This window comes from Apium graveolens, chromosome 9 (genome assembly GCF_009905375.1).
Source record: "Apium graveolens cultivar Ventura chromosome 9, ASM990537v1, whole genome shotgun sequence".
Taxonomy (NCBI): Eukaryota; Viridiplantae; Streptophyta; class Magnoliopsida; order Apiales; family Apiaceae; genus Apium; species Apium graveolens.
In genome coordinates this window covers 287821984-287846680 of record NC_133655.1, presented here as the reverse complement: position 1 = coordinate 287846680, position 24697 = coordinate 287821984, and the positions used below count along the sequence as shown (strand labels likewise).

Here is a 24697-nt window from a genome sequence, read left to right as displayed (position 1 = left end):
TAAAAAAATTAATATAATTACACCAAGTTACACATTTGATTCCCCTTTCTTTTCCCTTATAATTTGTAAATGGTTCATCTTGAAAGGTATCAAGTACAATTTACACGAAAATGACATGAACAGCCCTAAGAAAGTTGATGACAACTATCTCATTTACAAGGCTAATACTAAACTGAATCAAATACAAAAATGAATGCTCATTTACAAACTCTTTCTTGATCAAACCAATGTACAAAGTTATCTGGCCCTTTCCTTGCTTAGAAACCTTGCTCTGTATGTTCCTTCACTAGTCTGCCTCTGATGCTCTATCAAGAGCCTGTGCTGAATTACTGTTGGAGCTAAAGCCAGATCTCGGATAACTCGCCTTGGTGATCCAGACAAAAATGTTGTTAGGCCTCAGAAGACTAAGCTAATATCAGAATTCTTATAATGTGTATACACTTGTTTGATGCATGCTTGAAGCAAACATAAACCAAACACACGCTAATGAATGTACGCAGACCTTATCCCAGCTCTCACGAGAAAAGATGTCATTTTCGTGAAGACCCCGATTTGAGAAGTAAAATGGAGGTAATTTTGGAAAACAATGTGAATCAATACTCCCACTTTTACATCTTATATTATATATGGTTACAAATTCCACTTTGCCTAATCAGTGTTAAATGTAGCTTCTATGAGTTCGTCATAGACTTAAGGACGTGTATTCAATTGGGATTTTGAAGGATTTTTATGGATTTTAGAAATCATGGGGTATTCAATTTGGATTTTAAATAATCCTTTAAAATTTGAAGGTATTCAACAAGGATTGAAAAAAATCTTTTAAAATCTGAGTGTATTCAATTTAGATTTTAAAAAGTCAATCAAAATTTGGTGGTATTCAATTTGGATTTTTAAAAATCTATCAAAATCTGATGGTATTCAAAAGATCATGAATTTTCTTTTATTTAAAAAAGTTGTGGATTTTGATGGATTTGCTAGTAAATTTTTAATATCTTGAAATCTCTTCAAAATACATGAGATTCGGATGGATTTTTAAAAAACTCCACAAAATCTGTAACACTCTACAAGATTTTGGATCAACTCCATCAAAATCCACGAAGAATTGAAATCAACAAAAATCTTCTAAAATCCTTAAATTATTAACGATCTTTTAAAATTTGAAATGAATACACCCCCTAAGTTATCAGAGGAAGAACCCAATGAGATCTTATAGTACAGTGAAACACTATGCTATTACATTAACATCATTCACAACATGAAAATGACTAGTTAGCTGTAACAACTGTAATTATGTTTGTACAATGTTAACTTACTTGAGACATGGAGGCTTGACTGTTAGCAGGTGAGAGACCTGTACCATACAACATTGCATCTGTCATGCTGTCTTCAGAAAATTCTCTCAATCTCTGAAGCTCTGGCAAGACAACTGTGCCAAGATCAGGTCTGTCTTTTCTTCGCAGCTCAGCACACTGAAGACATATCTTGGCAAAGCTTAGCGTCTCCTCGATTGGCCAATCAGTAACAGATTGATCCAGAATCTCAGGAAAAGTTCCATTTTCAATAGCACTTTCAACAAGATGAGTTATTCCCATAGGTGACTTGGCAGTTATTAACTGCAAAAACATTATTCCTAGAGAGTATACGTCTGATTTTACACCGAGCATGCCTGTTTGCTGATACTCTGGATCGATATAGCAAAATGTTCCAGCTGTGGATGTCATGTGATACTGAGTAACATCATCTGAAACTGATGAAGGTACAAGCCTGGCCAATCCAACATCACTAATTTTGCTTACCAAGTTGCGGTCCAGCAATATATTTCCAGGTTTAAGGTCGCGATGCACTAGTGGTTCTGGTTTTGTCTGGTGAAGAAAAAGTAGTCCTGTTGCAATTTCAGCTGCAATCCGGAACCTATGTTGCCAAGAGAGTGATTTCGAGTTTCCTTTCTGATTAAGACGGTCTTCTAAACTTCCGTTTGACATGTACTCATAAACTAAGCACCCGTACTCAGGGCAAGCTCCTAGGAGCAGAACCATATTAGGATGCCGTATGCAGCTCAGAATTTCAACCTGGGAGCGGTTATCAGAATTCCATATGGTAAGGACACATATAGCTAGAATGAATACTGAAGCATGCAATCAAGATTATATGAAAAAGTGTAAATGATTTAGAACTTGTACTAACAAATTTTAATGTAACATTATGTTTTTTTACTTGAATGGACATATCAAACAATTATAGTCAAACCAAAGATACCTAGTATATCATGATCGGAAGTAGGGTTTGAGGAATCAAACAACCATGGAACATAATATTAATTTTTAAGTAAAATCGCGTGCATACCTCTTGGTTGAACTGTGCTCTTCCTTGAGCGGCATCTGGGCGCAGAACCTTTACAGCAACAGGTGTGTGGTCTAGACGACATTTGAATACTGGCCCATAGCCACCTTCACCAATCTTACGAGACTTGGCAAAGAATTCAGTTGCTTCTTCTATCTCCTCAATCGTGTACCTTCTGTACCTTACATCATTTGCCATTGGAGTTGGCGCCTTGTCCTTCTCGTCATGCCCTTTAAACGCTTGCTTTTCTGCATCAATTCTTTTTTGAGCTTCAATCTCTGAAAGCCTTTGAACAGCTTCAGCATGCTCAATAGCTGCCTTGGACTTGACCTTTTCTCTATCAGTAAGTGCTAATGCAGTTTCCTCAGCAACTCGCGCCTCTTCTAGTCTCTGATCTTCTTCCATTTTCCAACGCTGGAGCTCCATTGCCTACAACCATTATGTTAGTTAAATTTTCTTATTGTGGTTGGCAAGGTTGAAGCAATTTCACGTACCTTCTGTTTGGCGGAGAGTGCTTCTTTACAAGCTGTACCGTACATGTCCATTGTCTGCTTGAGCTCCACCTTAAGCCTTCTCATCTCCGCGTCCAGATCATCCTTTAATTTTAAGAGTATTATACCAGTTACATGAATTTTACATATCAGTTACTATTTTTTTAAACTCAAGGACTTGTAAGTAAAAGATTATCCTAGTTACTAGTTCTACATTTAAAGAGCTAGGTTAACATAGTATTATAAAGCTGTGATAATTAGAGATCCTGCTGAGGAGATCGACAAAAAAAATGAATTCCCTACCTTTGGTGGCGATAAAGACTGATAAATATCATTATCCATGGAGGCATACGAGAGTTCAGTTGTTGTGACGGTATCTATAGATTTTCTTCCATCCATAGATCTTCTCCCATCCTCCGTTCTTCTTGCATAGGATTCCAACCCTTGGTCTAAGTCCGAGAAGTTTGAAAAGTTAGAAAGCCGTGAGCTTGAACTCGTTTCAAAGCTGTCAAATAAAGGATGCATGCGGTCTGTGCTCGGTCTACCAGAACTGATGAAGGATATTTCACTATTTGGTTGCGAGAACTCATATGGTTTTCCATTTGGGCCTTTCCTAGTGAATGGTGATCTGTTGCCAAGGATAAATGGACTTAGTTCTGTTCATTGCTGTGATCTGAAGATCACAATGAAGCTGTATTGTGAAACTTGCAATCATTATTTAGCACAAAAAATGCAATTTTAATTTTCTAGACTGGTTCATAAGTCAGAAATTTAAGCCACTATCATCAAATTTTGCTCATCAATCTAATGTACTCGAATTGAACAGTTTAAACTTACCTAAAACTTGAATCACTTGTCCTAAAATTTGATTCACCTGGAACGCTGTAAGAAGTTTGTTCCATTGGTGGCCTTGGAACTGCTGAAAGAGAATGTAATGTATTAAGTAAAGTTAGCAATAGCATGTGAAACTGTAAGGCAAAGGATTTGAAGGTGACAGATTATTATTGTCGTAAACTGATTACCTTTTGAGCTTAAGGAACTCGGTATGATCTCTGGTTCAGACCTTGTGCTAGGATGTTGGGAAAGTATTTGGTCTCGTAGTGGTGAAGAAACTGGGGCAGCCCGTGAAGCAGCTCGAGTGGAGGAAATTTTTCCTTTGGAGATGAGATATACAGTGCAAAAATCTGGTACCCCTTTTGATACACTTCCAGGAATATCCTTTGCTTTGAATCTGCTGTGAAAAAAATAAGAAATTTCAGAAAATTTAGAACTGCAGATGTAGTCATGAATGTTAACTTGTTTAAGTAGGAAACAAAATGACATGAACCTTTCTACATTGATAAAATAAGAGTGAGATTCTTACTATCATGTAAATTTATTTATGTTCTCACAAGAAAATTTAGTCTGCGATTGCAATCAATAGTAAACAAGAAACAGAAGGAAGTTCAAATGTGATTTTGAATGCATACCTAAGAAAACTTCCTTTTGATCCAGCACCAAGAACCAGAATCTCTATTGCTGAATCTCTAACATATTGAACCAGTCCTCTGACAACATCAGTCTCGTCTATCACAACGTCTTGACAGTGAATCTGATACGATTGGTGGAAACGTTTAAGAAAACTTAAAAATTGTAAGATAAAAGAAATGATGCATTGTAATGTGCTCAATCTGTTGTGTATAAACAGTGACATTAAAACTAATGATGACAAAGTCGAAGCTCTCATACGTACATCTTTACGTGTACAAAAAACACGAAAAGGCAGGAACAGGTCCTTGCTGTTCTGTGCATTAGCTTCTCCAGACGCAGTCCCATTAGAGCCTTGGTTTAATCCTGCACCCAGAATCACGAAAGGCCTGATTTGTAAGACAATTAAAGGACTAACAAGGCTTTGATCTCTTTAACACAGATATAATATGTAGAATTTAGAAGTTAGAGGAGCTATCAATGCAAAACTAAGATATGCTTGTTCACCACTAAATTGCATGTTGTTAGTTACTCACATTGTCAAAATAAGATAAAAATACATAGAAAACACATAAGGAACCTGCATTATTCGAATTTACAGACCATATCATTAAACTTGCTTACATGTACCTAAAACAAATATTTCAACCTATCAATGTTAAGAAACCAATTCATCTAAAATCTTAAGGTAGTAGAGGAAGGCTCGAACATGATCTTATATACTCTTTAAAACTACCCCTCAATCGTACGATACGTTTCACTACGATCGACAACAACAAATATAACCAAATGGGGTGGGAGGACTCGAACCGAGACCACCAGCTCTGATACCATGTTAAGAAACCAATTCATATATAACCAAATGGGGGTGGGAGGACTCCAACTGAGACCGCTAGCTCTGATTCCATGTTAAGAAATCGGTCCATCTAAAATCTTAAGGTGACAGAGGAAGACCCAAACAGAATCTTATACTCTTTAACAATCAACATATACAACATATACGATTAACGTCTACCGAAATTTTCAGGGATCATCATGTAAAACCAATCAAAACTATCCCTAACAAATAGGCATACATGCAAATTTTACAGAGGGCAAAAATGAGAGACATACTAAAGGTGGGAAGAGCAGAAGAAGAATTGGAGGATCCAGATGATCTGAGTTTGACATGAAGCAAAAGAACAGTTTGGCCTTTGCTTAAGATATAATCAACAGCCCATTTCATTGCACTTTGGCTTCCTTTGTCTCTGTCTATTGCCACTGCAACCAATTTATTCTTTGCTGCAGCTTTCTCTGCATGCCCCAACATCTCCTCTTATCAAATTTTTAACTATGATCTCTAAAGAAACCTCACAAAAATTTATTTAGACATGAATAAAATGATAGCATGCATGCATGCAGAAGTTTCTTTAATCTATTCATATATCATAAACCCCTTCTCATTTCTTGTAATTGTTGTTCTTCATTTTCTTGATTTTCCTTTTAAAAATCTGCAGGTTGTCAAGAAATGGTTTTTTGTTTGTTTATTTATGAATTTTGACCATAGTTGAGAGCAAAGGCAGGCCTTGTTTTCCATTTTTGGTTTACCTCATTAAAAAAGTAATATTTTTTTTAGTATTATTAGAATTACACTTCATTGTGTGTTAAACTATTAAATGATAAAATATTACATAGTTTGATTTCTTCCACTTTTAACTGTGTAACACTATGCCGCATTAGATATGTGTGACAATTTGTTCAACAAAATAAATATATTATTGTATTTCGTAATTTCTACGAGCTTGTGAATTATTCAAATTTTTCAATATGCATTTGTATATTAGGAATTATTTTAGATTAGATTTAATATATGTTGTGTTTAACATCTTGATAAAAATAAGTGTATTCAAATCCTTTAGGCCGGCAAGTTTATAATTAAGTTGTACTAAAGTCACTAGTTTTTTAAACTTACTCGTCGTGGGTTGTTGGTTCAATACACATTTGTTTATGGATTTGTACGGTTATAAATAGTATTGCCTCCGTCCCAACGGGATATATACATGCACTATTTATATGTATTTTGAGGTTTCTATAAAATATAATTTTATAATATTTTTTTAATTTTTTTTGAATAAAAGTTTAAATATAAAACTTTTATTCAGAAAAAAAAGTAAAAAAATATTGTGGTATTATACTTTAAACGAATATTGATATTGAAAAACTTGCCGAAAAGTGATATATAGAATTCAATGGGATAGAGGGAGTATGGATTTGCATGGTTATAAATAGTACTACCTCCGTCCCATTGATTTCTCTACGTTTGTTTTTTGCACGCATTTCAATATTCAAATATCGTACAGTTGCATAATATTTTTTTGAATTTTTTTTTTCTGAATAAAAGTTTAATGTTTAAATTTTTATTCAGAAAAAAAGAAAATTCAAAAAAATATTATGCAACTATATGATATTTGAACATTAAAACCGTGCCAAAAAGTGACGTACAGAATTTAATGGGACAGAGGGAGTATCAGAGTTCTCATTATATATATAAGATAAGATGAGGTGTTTGTAACGTTCTCGCATGAAGGAGGCCCGAATACGAAATCAGCCAATCTTAAATTTTGTTGTTTGAATCCGGGGATATGCGACATTATACATCAACTTATTTTTTACTCAAATTCGGATAACACTTGAATTCGATAAATACTCAAAATTTAGCCCGGATAGTGAGAGGCTGAGATCACAATGAATTTTCAAAAACATCATTAGTAACAAGAGAAGAATGAAGTTCAATAGTTTACCAGTATACTAATGTTAACATCACACAAAACAAGTACTAGAGATACAAAGCATCCCATCCCATGCATGAAAATGAAACCAATCTGGCAGAAAAGTTATCGAAAATGAATCAATGCCGGATTAATGGTAACAGCTTATTGTTTGCAGAAAAGACCTTGTTAATGCCACCCTTCACATTTGTCCCTTTCTTGCACATCCTTGATATTGATATCTTCTTGTACAGGCTTAATGACCTTTTAAACCTCAAAGTTTGCACCAATATACTCATCAGCCCCGTAATTCATTACCGTACCATTTTGCCCCTCAGATACCGAAAACGTAACCTTTTACCCCTAGACCGGCCGGTTTTCACCGGGTTTTATTCCCGGGCTAAGGGTAAAAAAGCACATTTTGGATACCCGGGAACTGAAAAAGTACGCTTTTAAACTTCAGGGTTTTATGAATACACTGGTGCAAACTTTGAGGCCGAAAAGGTCATTAAGCCTCCTATATAATGCAGTACATTTCGATTCCTCGCCTTTTAGAAGGAAGAAAAAGAAACTGCACCTGTTCTTAGTGTGCATCAGTGATTCAGTGTTCATCAAAATGAGATGGATTATCGTGCTTTACGTGTTCTTGTTGTGCATCAGTGTCATATCGTCTGATGATTCAGAAGCGGATATTCTTCTGGAGTTCAAAAGATCGTTATCGAATGCTACTGCACTTAATAGTTGGAGTAAGGATGTAGCACTTTGCTACTGGAAGGGCTTGATTTGCTCACAATCTGAAAGCAATGTCCATGGATTAGTGCTTGAATCCATGGGGCTCTCAGGCACTGTCAATGTCGAGTCCTTAACAAAGCTACCTTCTCTGCGTATTTTAAGCTTAAGTAATAACAACTTTGTTGGACCATTTCCTAGTAACATAAACAAAATGTTGGATCTTCGAGTACTTTACCTGTCAGATAACAGATTTTCTGGGGAGATACCAGGTGATGCTTTTAATGGTACCAATTTGTTGAGGAGAGTTTATCTGGTAAACAACGATTTTACTGGGAAAATCCCGACGTCTCTTGTAAGTCTGTCTAAGCTTGTTGATTTGCAGCTGCAAAATAACAAGTTTGAAGGTGAAATACCTGATTTTAAACAAGAAGATCTGATAGCTAATTTTGCCAACAACAAACTCGAAGGTCCTATTCCACTCGTTCTAAGTGATGAGCCTCCGAGCTTCTTTGCTGGTAAGTTTATGATTCTAGTTTCATTTTCAAATTATAATAGATCATGGATGATTCATTAGAGATGCATTTAGATGCTCATTTTTATTCGGAGCTTCTAGCATTACTCTTTAGTAAATATGCCATTTGTAGCATTGAGATTTTGATATAATGTGTAATACTAATATATTTCTTTCACTGGCTGAGCAGGAAACAATCTATGGGGTAAACCTTTAGGCAAATGCCCACCTTCCAAGAAGAACCCTGTCTGAAAAGTCGCCTTCCACCTTTAGGCCAATGTTGTTAGAATAATATAAGATCCTGGAAAGGGTCATTCTCTAACACCTTGAGGTTTTAGAGTAACTGGTTACTTAACAAATGTTTATCATGGGAAAATTTATTTTCAGTTCAGTCAGCTACGTTATCACATTTATGCGCTAGATAGCTGTTGTGTAACTGTAACTTAAGCTCTCTGGAGAATTTATCTGTTACGGTCTTTGGTGCAGATATTTGTTATTAGGTATGGACACTTCATAATGCATTCATCTTTCTCAGTATATCACAACTTGAAAGTAAAGAGAAACCTAACTGCAAATCTGCAATGCTAAGAAACTCACTGAGAACTGCATACTTGAAAGTACATAAAAGTTAACTCTGACTTGTAAGAAACCAAAACCAGATTCTGAAGGTGAGCTATTATCATTCAACTACGAATTAGTTTGACATACACAACCTAAAATAAAAGACAGCAAAATTACTACTTATTTTCGGGTGAGCTTATTAACCTTCTCACAGGAAAAATTTAGTGTACAGGGGCTTCAAAATAAAGCAAGAACATGTAATGAAAGGAAGGCCCTTTTTTGTCGGAAAGTTTAAGAAACACACAATTTTTGCATCCCTAAGAATACCTCCTTCTGATCCAGCACCAAACACCGATATTTCTATAAAAAAACACATAATACACAATAACGAAGTGCCTTATGCTGGTTCAAAATGTATGCTGATGCATAATGTATGGTGATGCTGATGCATAATGTATGCTGGTTCTTGCCAGAGTACTTCAAGTTGTGTATACGCGTAGTCTGTTCAGCAATTTGTAGCATATAACCAGGTTTAGTTTATCACAGTTCTAAGTTCTAACAGTCTTGCTGAAGTTAAGAGAGCTTTCATATTACAAGGTTTCATAAGCACTGTTTCTAAGTTTCATTGTCATTGTGAAGACAAATGTGATTCTACAAGCAACAAAAGTACTGGCTTACTCATAGTATGCTCACGATAAGCCAAGTCATCTGTATACTTGCTAGTTGCTAAACTTTAAAAACTCTTACAAAAGTTTGAGCAAGCAGTTCCGGATTTTTATCACATGCAGCTTCTGATATTTCACAAGTTGAACTAATATAATGAGTGTTGAAGAGTATAAAATCATGTTGGTTCTTCCTCTACCATTTTAAGGTTTTAGACGGACTGGTTACTTAACATTATATCAGAGCTCGGTGTTGAAGAGTATAAGATCATGTTGGGGTCTTCGCCTACCACCTTAAGGTTTTAGACGGACTGGTTAATTAACACTAGTGGTAGTATTTATATTTCTTGTAATTAGATAGTACTAGGATTATGGATTGATCACGACTACCTACTATCATCTTCCGACTAAAAACATTTTCAGTTACCGAATCTGATAAAACCTTCATCGCGACAGTTACTAATCGACATTCAACTTAGTTAAAGAAGACTATTATAAACATGTTTCCAACCAAAACTCAGTTTTTTTTACTATTTACTTGAATAGATAAATATTCATAATCTTCGGAATATTTCAACACAGTTGTAATCAGTAGTGCTGAGACGGCTGAAATTACAATACACTTTGAAAAACATCAACATCAATTACAAGAAACAAGGTTTTTTAATGATTTCAGAAGGTTCTAATCTTAACATTAGACCAAAGAATTAAACTACAAGTAGCAATGGAATAAAGGATCCCATGCATGAACCCGAAACTGAATTGGCGCGGGGCGCTGGGAGTGAGAGGTAAGCCACCTCACAGGACCTCGAAAGTAGGACCCAAAATTTTAAGACCTTTTATATATATTTAAGAACAACAATATGATAGTAAATGCAAAATGGACTTGTTTTGATGGTAACCGAAAGTTCATTTTTGGATAAAATGAACGTTGAAAGTGTTTTAGATGACTTTGTTACAAAAAATGCGAGAATAACCTCTCTTAATGTGCGTGAAGAGTCTCTCATTTTAACTAAATTGTCGTAATATATTTGTTTACATATTTTGATAGTTGCAAGAATACATCTCCTTTAAATTTATATCAAAATAAAAATTACAAACCCAATTTTGTGATTTCGCACAACCTCGATTGTTTTTCCCCGGCCCCGGCAGGAACCATATAGAAAATGAGTCATGCCGGCTTGTCGAAACAGCTCAGAGTTAGCAGGAAAGACCTTGTCAATACCACCATTCATATTTGTCTCTTTCTTGCTCATCATTGCCTGAAATACAATCCCCCTACACCACATGATACATTCAGTATATCTTTATAATCCTGCACACTACAGGAAGAAGTAACAAAACAGATTATCGCGAATTTAGCTGCAGCAGAGCACGCGTTAACAAAATGAGGTGGACTATTGTGCTTCATGTACTGCTGATGTGTGTCATTGTCGGATCATCTGATGATTCAGAGGCAGAGATTCTTCTGGACTTCAAAAAATCTTTGTCGAATGTCGGTGCATTACAAGACTGGGATGAAGATGTTTCGCTTTGTACTGGTGACAAGGCGAACTGGAATGGCTTGCTTTGCGCCAAAGACAACTTTTATGGTTTGAGGCTTGAATCAATGGGGCTCTCAGGCATCATTAATTTTGAGTCCTTATCGAAATTGCCATATTTACGTACTATAAGCTTCATGAACAACAACTTTAATGGACCATTTCCTGCAAACATAAACAAACTTTCAAGTCTTCGAGCAATTTACCTGTCTAATAACAATTTTTCTGGTGAGATACCTGGCGATTCATTTAAGGATATGAACGCGATGAGGAGAGTCTATCTGGGGAACAATGATTTTAGCGGAAAAATCCCAAATTCCCTTGCAGGTTTGTCTAAGCTGGTAGAATTGCAGGTGCAAGATAACAAGTTTGTAGGGAGGATACCTGACTTCAAACAGAAGGATCTGATAGCCAATTTCAGTAACAACAAACTCGAAGGTCCTATTCCATCTGTTCTGAGTAAAGAATCTTCAAGTTCTTTTGCTGGTATGATTTTCTTGCTTTTTGTTTATTTACCATTTTGTTAAGGAACCAGTTACTCTAAAAGCTCAAGGTATTAGAGAATGACCATTTTCAGGATCTTATATTATTCTAACACTCCCCCTCACTCGAAAGCCCATGTATGGGTCGAAGAGGAGAATGACCCTTTTCAGAATCTTATATTATTCTAACACATTTCAAATCATCCACAGAGTATACATCCTTACATGCAACATAAGAAACCATCTGCATTCGACATTTAACTTAACATCATTCGGATTTTATTATGAATTCCACTGCTATTTTATGAATTCTACTGCTAGTCTAAAGATAATTATGCAATGTAACCTTCCTTTTAGTACCTTAAGCTTTGGCAGAGTTGTACATTACCAATATGATCATCTTATTTTCGCTTGCTGAACAGGAAACAATCTATGTGGTAAACCTATGGGTAATTGCCCGCCTTCCAAGAAGAAATCTTTCCCCAAAGTCGCCATTATTGTTGCTGCTGCTGGAGCAATTGCTTTAGCTGTTACCGTCATTACTACATTACTGTTACACAGGAGAAACAGACGCAAGAACAAAGCATCGAATTTCAAGAAAACATCAGGAAAAACTGAAAACAAAGTGATTCAGACCAAATATAACTATGATCAAAGAAAGGAAGCTGGATTACCCAAGCACACAACTGATAACAACACGAAAGCTGAACATGCTGGAAAACTACACTTTGTTAAAAACGACACAGAGAGATTTGAGTTGCAGGACCTCCTCAGAGCATCGGCAGAAGTTTTGGGCAGCGGAAGCTCTGGATCATCATACAAAGCAATCCTTTTGAGTGGACCAGCTGTGGTTGTAAAAAGATATAAGCAGATGAGCAATGTGGGAAAAGCAGATTTTTATGAGCATATGAGAAATTTGGGAAGTTTATCGCATCCTAATTTGCTACCTCTTGTGGCATTTTACTACAATAAGGAAGAAAAGCTTTTGATCAATGACTTTGCTGAAAATGGCAGTCTGGCTAGTCATCTCCACAGTAAGTTATTCGCTTCTATATCATTGCAATTCGAACCTGCATCAGTTCAATACAAACTTTTCTCTTACCAGCTAAGGTAGGACATAACATTGAATCTGTTTCATATGAACTGATCACGACTAATATCCATAAATACAGGGAAAACGATACAACTCAACAGATGATTCATATTTCATACGCGATCAACTCTATTTTATAAGTTTTTCTTACCTGCTAGCCTAAGACTTACATATGAATAAGTTTGACACATAAATTAGTACATAACCTAGGTCAATCTCTGATTGCAACACCTAAATGTGGCACATAAACACCATCACATGAATGCACAAACAAAACTCACATTACTTAAGCGGATACTCAAAGCAGAAGGCGGTACTACTAAACTTTAAGATCTAACATGTAATTTCGTACACAGGTAATCTCAAACCTAATCAACCAGGACTTGATTGGCCAACGCGCCTAAGAATCATCAAAGGAGTAGGGAAAGGATTGGACTGTCTATATAAAGCATTTCCCAACCTACCTCTACCGCATGGTCACTTAAAGTCATCCAATGTGCTACTAGATCGAACATTTGAACCTTTGTTAGCAGATTATGGTTTAATTCCAGTACTGAACAAAGAGCATGCCTATCAGTTTATGGTAGCCTATAAGTCCCCCGAGTCAGCACAAAACGACCATGTCCTCACACGAAAGACAGATGTTTGGTGTCTAGGAATCCTAGTACTTGAGATGCTGACTGGAAAATTTCCAGCAAATTACTTGAAGCAGGGAAAGGGAAGGAATGCAGACTTAGCAAGCTGGGTAAACTCCGTTGTACGAGAAGAGTGGACAGGAGAGGTGTTTGATAATAACATGAAAAGGTCAAAGAATGCAGAGGGTGAAATGCTGAAACTACTTAAGATTGGAATGTTTTGCTGTGAATGGGATGTCGATAGAAGGTGGGATTTAAACGAGGCTCTTGCAAAGATCAACGAGCTCAAAGAGAGAAACGGTGATGATGATCAGTCTTCTTATGCAAGTGAAGGGGATGCTTATTCTTCAAGAGGAATGACTGATGATGAGTTCACTTTCTCAGTCAATGGTTGAGTAATCTCTTTAACAGACACACATGTGCATTTGCATGTTCTTATTTTATTGAATCTTCCATTCTTTTGAATCTGCTTGTAATTTGTAATTTGAGGTATTAATCCTGTGTACTTACAATCCCTAGCTTATTATTTATAATTTTTTTAATCCAAACCTGGCAAAATTCTTATAGTTGTGACCTGCTTGTTCTGATAATCTAAGGTTTGATCATTTCAGAGGAAAACTAAATTACTCCTATCACCATAATCTTAGGCCTTATCAACTTTTCTTCTTCTTTTTTGCACAGAAAAGAAATTCCATTAATGCTTCAAATCGTCTAACATTACAAGCATGAACTCCGGGTTATTGTCACCCTATGTCCAAGTACGATCAGCTAAAGAACTAGTATATCTAGCTAGATAGTAAGCCACCTTGTTCGCGGACCGTTTAACAAAGACTGCTTGAACTAATAGAGAGTAACTTTTCTTGAACCAAGTTCTATAGCATGAATCTGAACATCATTGATTTACTATTGGCAACATGATCAGTACAATGCTAGATTGTAACTTAAATCGAGTCAAGTCAGGTATCTAATAAACAAGAGATGTAAAAACAATTTGAGCTGATAATTTTTTAAAAATAAGTTAACCTGCTCAAATAAGTTGTATAAATTCAAATTTCTGACCAAACTTGGCTCGCCTCAAACGAAAAGAGTTGGACTTGGAGTAAATTCGATGAATATTTTTATAATGACAAAGAAGTTCGAGTTAGATTCCAATTAAAGATTTAATCAACGTTAACACATACTCGAGTTCGACACATTTAGCTAAACGGGAGATAATTTGTATTCTCGGCTCGAATCACAACCCTGCACGCAGGCCTAAGTTCCTTCATACAAAACACGAATTTATGATAATTATAGAAATTCAAAATTCTGACCAAACTTGAATCGTTATGAATTTCCTCGCTTCTCAAACAAAAAGAGTTGGACTTGGCATAAAATCAAAGAATGATTTTTTTATATAGTAATCAAGAGGTTCGCGTTTGATTCCAGTCAAGTTTTAAACAACGTCTCGCACATTTAGCTAAACGCCTAAACGGGCGAGAATTTGTGTTCTCGGCTCGAATCACAACCCTACATACTGGCCTAAGTTCCTTCCTACGAAACACGAATTTTTGATTAATCTTGCCTGCAATAAAATTAAAATAAGGTACAAATTTGTGAGAAAGAAAAGAAAGACACATGTATTATGAGTTCATGTAGTTATCAGTTTTACCATTAAACCTTTTCAAAAACATTATTTTTATATATTACATCTCAAAATATGCATAAATTAAAAAAATTTACCAAACAGTTATCTAATTTTTCTGACAGCACTTTTTCCACCGGCACTTTTTCTCACAGCACAGCAGTTTTCAACAACACTACCAAACAGAGCCTTAATCAACGTTAACACATACTCGAGTTCGGCACATTTAGCTAAACGGGCGAGAATTTGTGTTTTCTGCTCGAATCACAACCTTGCACACGAGCCCTTCATTCATGGATCGTATCGGTCTCCTAAAATTTGAAGGTATTAGAAATTCGACGTATCAGGAACATGTTATATCTTGACATTTGCCATGAAAAATGGCCTTGGACCTCGGAGTCTTGTTGCCATTAAACATAAATATTTGGTGTACACGCAAAGAACATTCGTATATAATTGTGCCAGCACAATTTTAATTGAAGATGAGATTCAATTATTTGATTACTCTGTTTCACCTTTCAGCAACTGAAAGTGACTATCGCTGATTGGATTAGAAACCGATAAAATTATTATTACCATTGCTAAACAAAATGCACCGTTAATGAAAACATAATTTTTAAAATAATATTATAATATCTCACTCGAGATAGAATTGAATCTAAAATCTAGATGATGGGTCGTATTAATAATATATTTTTTTATCGTAATTAACCCGCAGCCGCTATAGTTCGGGTCCGTACCGGTAAAACTTACGAACTCACGCAATAGCTTGCAAATCATGCGAATTAATAATATTTGCATTCAGTAAACACAGTAAAATACTCTTTGCGACCCTATTTATCACTTGTTTGATTTTTTATATTTAAAATGACTCAATTTTGATAGTTAATAAAAACTTACTTTTTATTATTTTAAAAAACCGAAAATATACATACTAAAGTAGATTAAATATACTTTTTAATACAATAATTTTTATAAACATTTTCGATGATTTACTGTGTAAAATTTTCAGCCAAAATTGTATCAATTTGACCGCAAAAAATTAGATAGAACAAATAAATTAGGACCGAGAAAGTATATTTGAAACTAAATTAAAAGTTCTTATTTAAGTACTAACTTTAATGACCTAAAAATCACTCTAATGGCCTTAAAAAGATCTTAGATATACTAAACTTATCATTAAACCACTTGACATATCCCTAATAATCTTATCCTCAACCGACTGTTTATTGGATTGAAATAATAATGTGAAAATTATAAATAAAGTTTAGGTTGTGACAAATGACAAGCACATGCACCTAATATGGTTGATTAGTTAATTAACAATAATTTCAAGAAATTAACGAATTATTATGATTGATTAAAGAATACTCATATCTTTAGTTATTTGCCTTTAGGTGTGTGGAAGTAAATTATTTTGGGAAAGAAAAATTTAACAATCACACTAACCATATGATTGTGACACTGTGAAATTGAAGTGCACTTTACAATATTCTTTTTTTGCTAAATTGTTTGAAATTTATATACACGATCTCGTCATTTTCATCGCTAAAGTCCCTCTCAAGTGATATCGTTGTAAACTAGAAATTATAATAACTTAAAAATAATTAAGTAATAATTGATTTTTTATTACTTTAAACAAATATAAAAAAGAGGAAAATACAGTTAAATTTATAGTTTTTAAAGCATATTCCATGTAAATAGCCCACATGCAACATTCGTTAATCAACTGTATAATAATAATAATAATAATAATAATAATAATAATAATAATAATAATAATAATGTTATTATTATACCCTTTGGCCTATTTTACTTTCCGAAAGTATTATTTCCGTCCAACATTTATGTAAAAATATGTGCATTTTGAAATTAAATGATTGAAATTTAAAAAAAATCTTCAAAATTTTTCCAGATGGCTTAATAAGATCTTTTATCATAACAAATATTATTTAATAAATATCAATTTATCAGAAAAAGAAAATTCAACAATAATTTCATTTGACTTTTTCTTTTAATTTTACAAGCATGGGATCAAGAAAACCAGGCAGTGAGCCCAAAGAAACCCCACTAGAGGATAGCCTACCTAAATAACAAACACCACTTGATGTGTAACTTATTTCTATGGTGTGATGATTGAGAAAGCTTTGTTTGTGTCCCCAACTATATAAAGTTAATCTAGTTTCATGAAAATTATATTTTCACTTGTTATATATTGCACTTCTAGAAGTTTTTATGCACATTATTTCTAGAAATAATTGTCATATAATTATAATCTCTTTTGATACCCTTGGGGAGATGACCGTCATAAATTCTAAGCCGTAACTTGTATAATATTGTCGGTTTTGATCTACTGAATTATGAATCATGTAAAGTGACTTAATTTCATTAGAACTTGTATAAGATTATTAACAAATATTTTTAATTATGGGTTTGATGTCTCGAATATTCTAATCTTTTACTTAAAATTCGAAAATCAGACTTTTTTCGAATTCATGTATACAACGACCGTATACAAGATTCACTAATTGCAGGCTCCCAAAGCCTATCTTATGCCCGCAACTCTTGATTCAGTGGTATCTTACTCGTTTTTTTTACGGTATATTGAATGTTTGAATTGACAAAAAATGATATATTTTTTGCTTCTTTTATAGAATATCGAGAATCCAAATCTTGAAAAATATAAGGTAAGTGTGTGAGTGTGCGGGTAACTAGAAAAAAAAGGCCCTTTTATAACACCAACTGCCTTCGAGATGACCTAATATCTCAAATGTCGCACAAAAATGGAAAATAATGTATAATAAAATACTACTCCCTCCGTCCCTCCTAAATGTTTACATTTGGGTGGGGCGCGGAGTTTAAGAAAAATGATAAAATAGTGGAGGAAAGTTAAAAAAGTGAGTAAAGTAGTGGGACCGATTAATATTATATGTATAAAGTGGGTATAGTGGAGAGGAGTAGTGGATGCAGTTATTTTAAAAATTATAAAAACTTTACCATTTTTGGAAAGTTTTGAAATGTAAACAATTGGAAGGGACATCCAAAAAAGAAAAGTATAAACAAATGGGAAGGGACAGAGGGAGTATCAGGTAACTTTTGAAAATGTAAACCTAAAAATATACTAGTATCTTGCTTCCAGGCTAGTAATAGATTTTATGGCCCATGCAATGGCGCAAAAAACATGTTTTGTGTTGGGAATGTTTAGTGTTTATTTTGTGCGTGTTTGTGTGTGTGATCATCCTCTTGTTTGTTGCTTTTTCCATTTTTTTTCTTTTCTAATATCTTACATGTTTAACATTTCTCATTTTACTGTTTTTTCTTGTCATTGTAAAAATGTGATTTTTTTCAAATTATGTGCTTCCATTGCCATGTTCATTTGTCCCATTTCACCTAAACTTCACATAACCTAGAACATTATGAGATAATCTCGTGATAAAATCTTCAGTTTAATAACCGAAACTGAACTGATTATAACTGAACAGAGGGTTTTAAAATCGAAACTGATGGTTCGGTTTGCGGTTGTGGTTTTCGATTTTAAAAACTGAAAATCTCCGGTTTCGATTTCGGCCAAAAATTGAACCGAATCGAACCGTACTCTCCCCTAACGAGATCAGTCGGAATTTCAGCCAACACCCAACTTCACTTATTTTCGACATGTATAGATATATTTGGTAAAAGTTCATTATAAGGTGGGGAAAGTGATGGGGCTCTCTTATATTGGAGCATTATGTGGATAGTTTGCAATCAACTACAACTCCACAAATACATATAATGATTTTCTAAATAATAATACCATATATATTCAAGAAAAAAGAGTGTGAACCCACAAACTAATTATAAATTTATAATGGGTGAGATTATTGCCCTACATAGTGGGTTACCTGGAGGAGCATAGTAAAAATTTATTTATATAAGTTAATATGCATTATAAGCCTAAAGGTGATATGGACTTATTATGTCTACTAATATTAATATATAAGTGGAGTGAGTGAGGAATAGATAACTGGAAGTGGAGCAACAATTTGAAATAAAAATTGCTTTGCTCAAATGGGAAATCCCATAGCTTCCTCTTCCAAATCTCTTCACTTGTGTTCTCTAGTACTAGCAAGTTTAATTCTGTTTTCTTTAGTTTGTGATGGAGATGCAGGTGTTGATAGAAAGCTCATTGCTGCAGAATCACATGACTTTCATTCCATCAAAGTTAGCTCTTTGATGCCAGACTCTGTTTGCTCTTCACAAGGTTTGTTTCCTAGTTTCCCTTCATTGACTATGTACATACGTGTTGTTATACTGCAAGAAAAACGGCTAAATCTGACTCGTCATTTGCGGTCATTTGCGGATGAAGATCTAATAACATCTCAACTCTTGTGGCATATACTTTATCTCCTATTATTCAGAATTTCGTTATTCCAGCAAACTCCGAAATTTGAAAGCCTCAATAGGATCATATAATTTAACACTCTCCTTCACTCGAAGTCCATTTATGGGTCGAAGAGTGGAATATCGGCGCCCATCTTTGGGGCATAATTTGCCTTTAGTGTCCATAATAAATTGTCAGAATATTGGGAGTGGCTGAGAATCGAATCTTAGTCCCCCGCCAGCCTAAACTCTGATATCATGTCGAGTATCCAACTCATCTAAAACCTTAAAGTGTTAGAGGAAGGCCCAATATGATCATATGCCTGACAGGATCATATAGTTTAACAGTAAGTTCTAAAAACCTTAAACTAGTATAAAGATTTGATCACAGATATACCACAGTTGCAGGCCAAAGATTAACAAGAATCGAGAACCTCAATCTCATGTATTAGTGTTTGATCCGGAAACTCACTCATAATAACCCAAAAACTCAAATCATATTCCCAATCATATCATTTTCATTTCCATCACTTTCCGAACACTCATTAACATGTTTTAATCAAGAAGAGCAGGATTAGCGTATGTATTAGATAACTTTCTTTTTCTTTATCTTTGGCTCAGAACTGGACTTACTTTAGAGAACATTATCTTTAAAATATGTTTCACAAAGAAGATGAATCTTGTTTAAATCATTGTACATGTTATTATTTTGTCGGGTCACCTATATCACATATATTCATATCACATTTGTACTGCAGATTCTTTTCATCTGCAGTTCTGTTTTTTTAATACTTTGCTCAGTTTAAGAATTCAAATATGCAAAACCGCAATCTTTTAAATTATGATATTTTTTAATATGATAAATAAGAGGCTACTTTTAAGTCTACTGATAAGGTTCTATCGTTGTGTCTAAAGAGTTCTTGATATTGATGAGGTCCTGTCGTAGTATCTAAAGCACAGTTCTTGATGAGGTCCTATCATTGTGTCTAAAGCATAGAGTTCGTTCTTGTGTACGATAGGTTTTATGTTTGATTCGCCCCTCCTTTTATAATTTGTACCGTTTTTGTGGCTAATTTATATTAAAAATAAACTATCCTCGAGTCCTTGGAGTTTCAAATATGTTGTTTGATGTTCGAAAACATGCAAAATATAGTTTTGCTGGAGGTCAAGAGTTTCACTTCTGGTACGTGCCGAAAATTAAAAATCAAAAATCATAAAATTCAAGATTTTAATCTTATTTGAGGATAGATGGGAACATAAACGCACACAAATATAACGTATAATTTGAAATTTTGTGGCCATGACTTTAGTATTGTAAAAGAGGCCTGTCCAAAAAGTATCACGGGTCCTGATTGTGGGCCAAAATTATCACCATTTCAACCTTTTATACCCCAATATATTTGTAGTAGGCCTAACGACAATTGTTTTTCTATTCACATTTAAATATTTCTGGCAGTTTGTTTAAATTATTTGGTTGTTGATGCAAAGGACAAAGTACACTCCCCGTGTAACCACCGCTCCCTCCGTACGTTTTCCATTTTGACTTTTTACACTATTTATGGTAAACGATTGACTACTAATTTACGTCTAATCTATAAAATCAAACATACTCATGAATGATCTCTATTTTTTATTATATGACGTTTGACTTTCTCGCACACGTGTTTAGGAGGTTTGACCATATAGCTAAAATAATTTTTTCTAATTTTTTTTTTTGTGAATAAAAGTTTTGATCTCATATTTTTATTCAAAAAAAGAATTTTTTAAAAATCATAATTCTAACTGTGTAGTCAACCCTGCTAAATATGTGTCCTATAACTTTTTAGGAAATAAATAAGAGAATTTGATAATTAAGATTAAAAGGCAATTACCAATATGTTTTGTGCATAGTTAAGTGTAACCGTTTTGTCCCAAAGCGGTTAAATTTTAGCGGCAAGTATAAAAACAAATTAAACATTTACCTTATGTGAAACACAGCTGTTTTTGCTGAGTTGCAATTCACAGACCAAACTCTAGTAAAACATTAAACAAACTCACAAGTTTTCCCTACCTTTTAGCTGAACTAGACATAAACAATTTTTAATAGATCAATATGCCCTACAATATTTGTCATTATTAACGTTTGTCTTTACATAATTACACTACTTAATCAGGTTAAGTTATTTGGTTGGGAGAAGGTCACGACACGGACTATTGTTAGCAGCATATCATATATAACTGTAATTCGATACATATAAAGATAAGTCTCTCGTATATACACACCAAAACCTTATTATAGACGTGCATAAATTATTGCGATATCATATGTTGCAACAACAACCTATGTTATTCGGACTTTTTAATTTACCTTCGAATACCCGTGTCGGACACTCGACACTCGAACATGAACACACGGACTTAGACACTTATTTTAAACCAAAAACATGTATATTTTTCAAAAAATTGCCGAGTCCGATATTTGGACACGTGTCCATATCAGATACTTCTATCCGAGTCCGAGTAACATAGACAACTAAGGGTGAGCATCGGTCGGTTTGGTCAAACCGAAATTAGCGGTTTCTCTAAAATCCAATCCGAAACCAAACCGAAAAAATTCGGTTTTTAAAATGTCAATTCGTAACCGAACCAAACCGTTAATAAATCATAAAATTCGGTTTGGTCGGTTTGGATTGGACGGTTTTGGTCGGTTTGGATAATTTATGCTCAGCCATGTAGACAACAACAACGTTTGCCTATGACCGGATCACAGTACGCTTGCCTAATTAGTAATTACGGTTTACATTCTGCTTTTGCAACAGTTTTATTATATACTTTTAATATATTTTTTAAAATTAATGCACATATTATCATGTTTAACAGATCCCACACTATCATCATCATCACTGAAAGTAGTTCACAGACATGGACCATGCCACAAATCCACCCAAACGATAAAGGAATCTCCATCAGCATCACAAATCCTGGCTCATGATGAATCCCGAGTCCACTCGATAAACTCAAGAACCGCATTTGATTCTGCGAAAGACACATTCAGATCCTCCAAAGCAGCCAGCATCCCAACTAAATCAGGCTCATCATTAGGCGCAGGCAACTACATTGTAACTGTCGGTCTCGGATCGCCCAAAAAAGATCTCTCCCTGATCTTCGACACTGGCAGCGACCTGACATGGACGCAATGTGAACCGTGCGTCGGGTCATGCTACAATCAAGCAGATCCAATCTTCAATCCTTCACTGTCCACTGCTTATGCCAATGTCTCCTGCCATACGCCGTATTGTAATCAACTCAGCTCCGCCACTGGAAACAGTCCAGGCTGCCGCGGAACGACCTGTATATACGCAATCCAGTATGGCGATCAATCATTTTCAATCGGTTACTTTGCAAAAGACACTTTAACATTATCTCCAACAGATGTCATCAACAACTTCTACTTTGGATGTGGCGAAAACAATCAAGGTCTATTCGGTCAAACTGCTGGATTAATCGGACTTGCTCGCGATAAACTCTCAATTGTCTCACAAACATCAATGAAATACGGCCAAGTTTTCTCCTACTGTCTACCATCTAGATCAAGCGGAAATGGTTACTTAACATTCGGGAAATCAGGCGTGTCAAAAAATGTACAATTTATTCCATTCGGTAACTCAAAAGGCACAACATTTTACTCAATCGACATTCTTGGAATATATGTTGGCGGCAGGAAACTTCCTATCAGTCCAACCGTGTTCTCCACTGCTGGATCAATCATAGATTCAGGCACCGTCATCACACGCTTGCCACCTGCAGCATATACAACATTACGCGACACTTTCCGCAAACTAATGTCAAGTTATCCAACAGGAAAGCCGATTTCCATACTCGATACATGTTATGACTTCAGTAAATACAAGACGGCAAGAGTCCCAACCATCAGTTTTCTTTTTAGCGGGAACAAAAAGATTGATATTGCCGCTAGCGGAATATTGTATACTGTCAGTTCATCACAAACGTGTTTAGCTTTTGCTCCCAATAGCGATCCATCCGACCTAGCAATATTCGGAAATGTTCAGCAGAAGACACTACAAGTTGTGTACGACGTGGCGGGAGGAAAACTAGGGTTCGGGCCACAAGGGTGTGCTTAATATATTCATTATGTTAATCAAGATTGATTTGTGGTGTTGATAATTGTATTGAAATATGATGAATAGCTTTAGGTCATGGAAAGAAATGATTTTAGGCTATGAAATAATAGAATTGTGACAGATTTGAAGGAACAAAAGTATAGTGTGCATGTAAAATCAAGTTTCAAAGTACATAAGTGTACAAAAATTGTTTATATGTTATATAAATTTACAATATCAATTATAAAAATTTAACATGGTATACTACAGTAGTTAGCATATGTGCTGTACTTGGCATCTGATATCAAGCATCTAACATACTTCTTAATTATCAGCCAAAAACAAACTAAACATAACTCGCCTAACTCTCACAGCCTAAACACGAAAATCAAAAGCAGAGCTCAAATAACCGATCAATCAACATGCAATTCTTGTTCCTCGTAATTACCTTCACAAAAGTTTTGCTTAACATAACAGAGTAAATTATGTTAGCCAAGTTAATTAAACTTAGAAGCCATTTGGATCATGGGGATCCAAGCCGGTTAACGGGAATGAGAAAAAGGTTCTGATATATTCTAAATTGAAATCTCATTCTCATTCCCATTCCCGTTAACTTGGAATCCCATGATCCAAACGGGTACTTAACAGAAACAACAGCTTAAAAGCGTAATAATCCAAGCTGCTAACATGACTAACTTAAACATAACAATCTTGATAATAAAATCAAAAGCAGGAGCTCATATATCATATATCAAATAACCATTTATTCAACACGCACTGCTTGTTATTCATATATCAAAGCTTAAATGGACCAAGTATACTAAGGTTTGGAATTTGGATGTGGCAATTTATCAAACAATTGTCTTGTTTAAGATGTATCAACTATCAAGTATGCTGCAAACCAAGGGTTGGTGCAGTGGTTGAGCTACTAGAAGGTTAGGAGTTCGATCACTGGCGTGTGTGTAATCAATTAACAAAAAAAACTATCAAGTATGCTAAAAACTTTGATTGTAACTACTAAAAATTTCTACAAAAATATCCAAAACCATACAAGAAACTTCAGGGGTTTTCTTTGGACAAGCAAGCAATCAAACAATTAAAATAATTAATAATAATATAAATAAAATATACAAATATGTAGGTGCATGCATAATAATATCATACCTCTGATCTCTGAACGGTACAAGAAATATGTGTAAGTTTTGTGTTTTTCTTTGCTAAAATTGCTGCTGGAGTTCAATGTTTATGTACATAACTAAACTTTTTTATTTTTTCTTGAACATGAACTAACTACTAAAACAGGACCCTTTGTACAGAAAACTAAGATTCACGTTATTCATTTCAGATTTTAA

General features: G+C 34.8%; 3 protein-coding genes and 1 long non-coding RNA gene across 7 annotated transcripts; 2 read left to right on the top strand and 2 right to left on the bottom strand.

The window, feature by feature from the left end:
- Nucleotides 1-5792, bottom strand: LOC141684759 (U-box domain-containing protein 52-like). Of its 3 annotated transcripts, none has more exons than XM_074489869.1 (10): nucleotides 5412-5792; nucleotides 4564-4664; nucleotides 4301-4422; nucleotides 3854-4065; nucleotides 3669-3750; nucleotides 3135-3459; nucleotides 2835-2936; nucleotides 2344-2769; nucleotides 1314-2069; nucleotides 1-364 (listed from the first exon to the last, which is right to left on the bottom strand). In XM_074489869.1, the coding sequence occupies exons 1-10, from the start codon at nucleotides 5605-5607 to the stop codon at nucleotides 287-289; spliced, it is 2400 nt and encodes a 799-aa protein (XP_074345970.1). In that variant the 5' UTR covers nucleotides 5608-5792; the 3' UTR covers nucleotides 1-286. The 3 variants fall into 3 exon arrangements, with proteins under 3 accessions (XP_074345970.1, XP_074345972.1, XP_074345971.1); XM_074489871.1 differs by having other exon boundaries at nucleotides 3669-3747; XM_074489870.1 differs by having other exon boundaries at nucleotides 3854-4062.
- A 5012-nt stretch (nucleotides 5793-10804) lies between these two features.
- Nucleotides 10805-13772, top strand: LOC141682979 (pollen receptor-like kinase 5). The gene is made up of 3 exons (XM_074487665.1): nucleotides 10805-11538; nucleotides 11957-12568; nucleotides 12984-13772. The coding sequence occupies exons 1-3, from the start codon at nucleotides 10899-10901 to the stop codon at nucleotides 13655-13657; spliced, it is 1926 nt and encodes a 641-aa protein (XP_074343766.1). The 5' UTR covers nucleotides 10805-10898; the 3' UTR covers nucleotides 13658-13772.
- A 5080-nt stretch (nucleotides 13773-18852) lies between these two features.
- On the top strand, nucleotides 18853-23607 carry LOC141687113 (aspartyl protease family protein At5g10770-like). 2 transcript variants are annotated; one of them, XM_074492278.1, is made up of 3 exons: nucleotides 18853-19126; nucleotides 20702-20770; nucleotides 22105-23607. In XM_074492278.1, exons 1-3 carry the CDS (start codon nucleotides 18934-18936, stop codon nucleotides 23364-23366), a joined length of 1524 nt encoding a protein of 507 aa, XP_074348379.1. In that variant the 5' UTR covers nucleotides 18853-18933; the 3' UTR covers nucleotides 23367-23607. The 2 variants fall into 2 exon arrangements, with proteins under 2 accessions (XP_074348379.1, XP_074348380.1); XM_074492279.1 differs by lacking the exon at nucleotides 20702-20770 and having other exon boundaries at nucleotides 18858-19126.
- On the bottom strand, nucleotides 23179-24601 carry LOC141687115 (uncharacterized). The gene is made up of 2 exons (XR_012560927.1): nucleotides 24510-24601; nucleotides 23179-23809 (listed from the first exon to the last, which is right to left on the bottom strand). It is a non-coding gene; the product is annotated as an uncharacterized LOC141687115 (long non-coding RNA).
- Nucleotides 24602-24697: the final 96 nt, after the last annotated feature.

Bases quoted from the DNA above. Each gene is read 5' to 3' on its own strand.
- LOC141684759 (XM_074489869.1), bottom strand. From the start codon at position 5,607: ATGTTGGGGCATGCAGAGAAAGCTGCAGCAAAGAATAAATTGGTTGCA. The intron at 3,751-3,853 runs GTAATCAGTTTA...ATTCTCTTTCAG, and splicing joins GAGTTCCTTAAGCTCAAAAG to CAGTTCCAAGGCCACCAATG. The intron at 3,460-3,668 runs GTAAGTTTAAAC...CCTTGGCAACAG, and splicing joins ACAAGTGATTCAAGTTTTAG to ATCACCATTCACTAGGAAAG.
- LOC141682979 (XM_074487665.1), top strand. From the start codon at position 10,899: ATGAGGTGGACTATTGTGCTTCATGTACTGCTGATGTGTGTCATTGTC. The intron at 11,539-11,956 runs GTATGATTTTCT...CTTGCTGAACAG, and splicing joins ATCTTCAAGTTCTTTTGCTG to GAAACAATCTATGTGGTAAA. The intron at 12,569-12,983 runs GTAAGTTATTCG...TTTCGTACACAG, and splicing joins TCTGGCTAGTCATCTCCACA to GTAATCTCAAACCTAATCAA.
- LOC141687113 (XM_074492278.1), top strand. From the start codon at position 18,934: ATGGGAAATCCCATAGCTTCCTCTTCCAAATCTCTTCACTTGTGTTCT. The intron at 19,127-20,701 runs GTTTGTTTCCTA...TATTTCTGGCAG, and splicing joins CTCTGTTTGCTCTTCACAAG to TTTGTTTAAATTATTTGGTT. The intron at 20,771-22,104 runs GTACGTTTTCCA...CATGTTTAACAG, and splicing joins GTGTAACCACCGCTCCCTCC to ATCCCACACTATCATCATCA.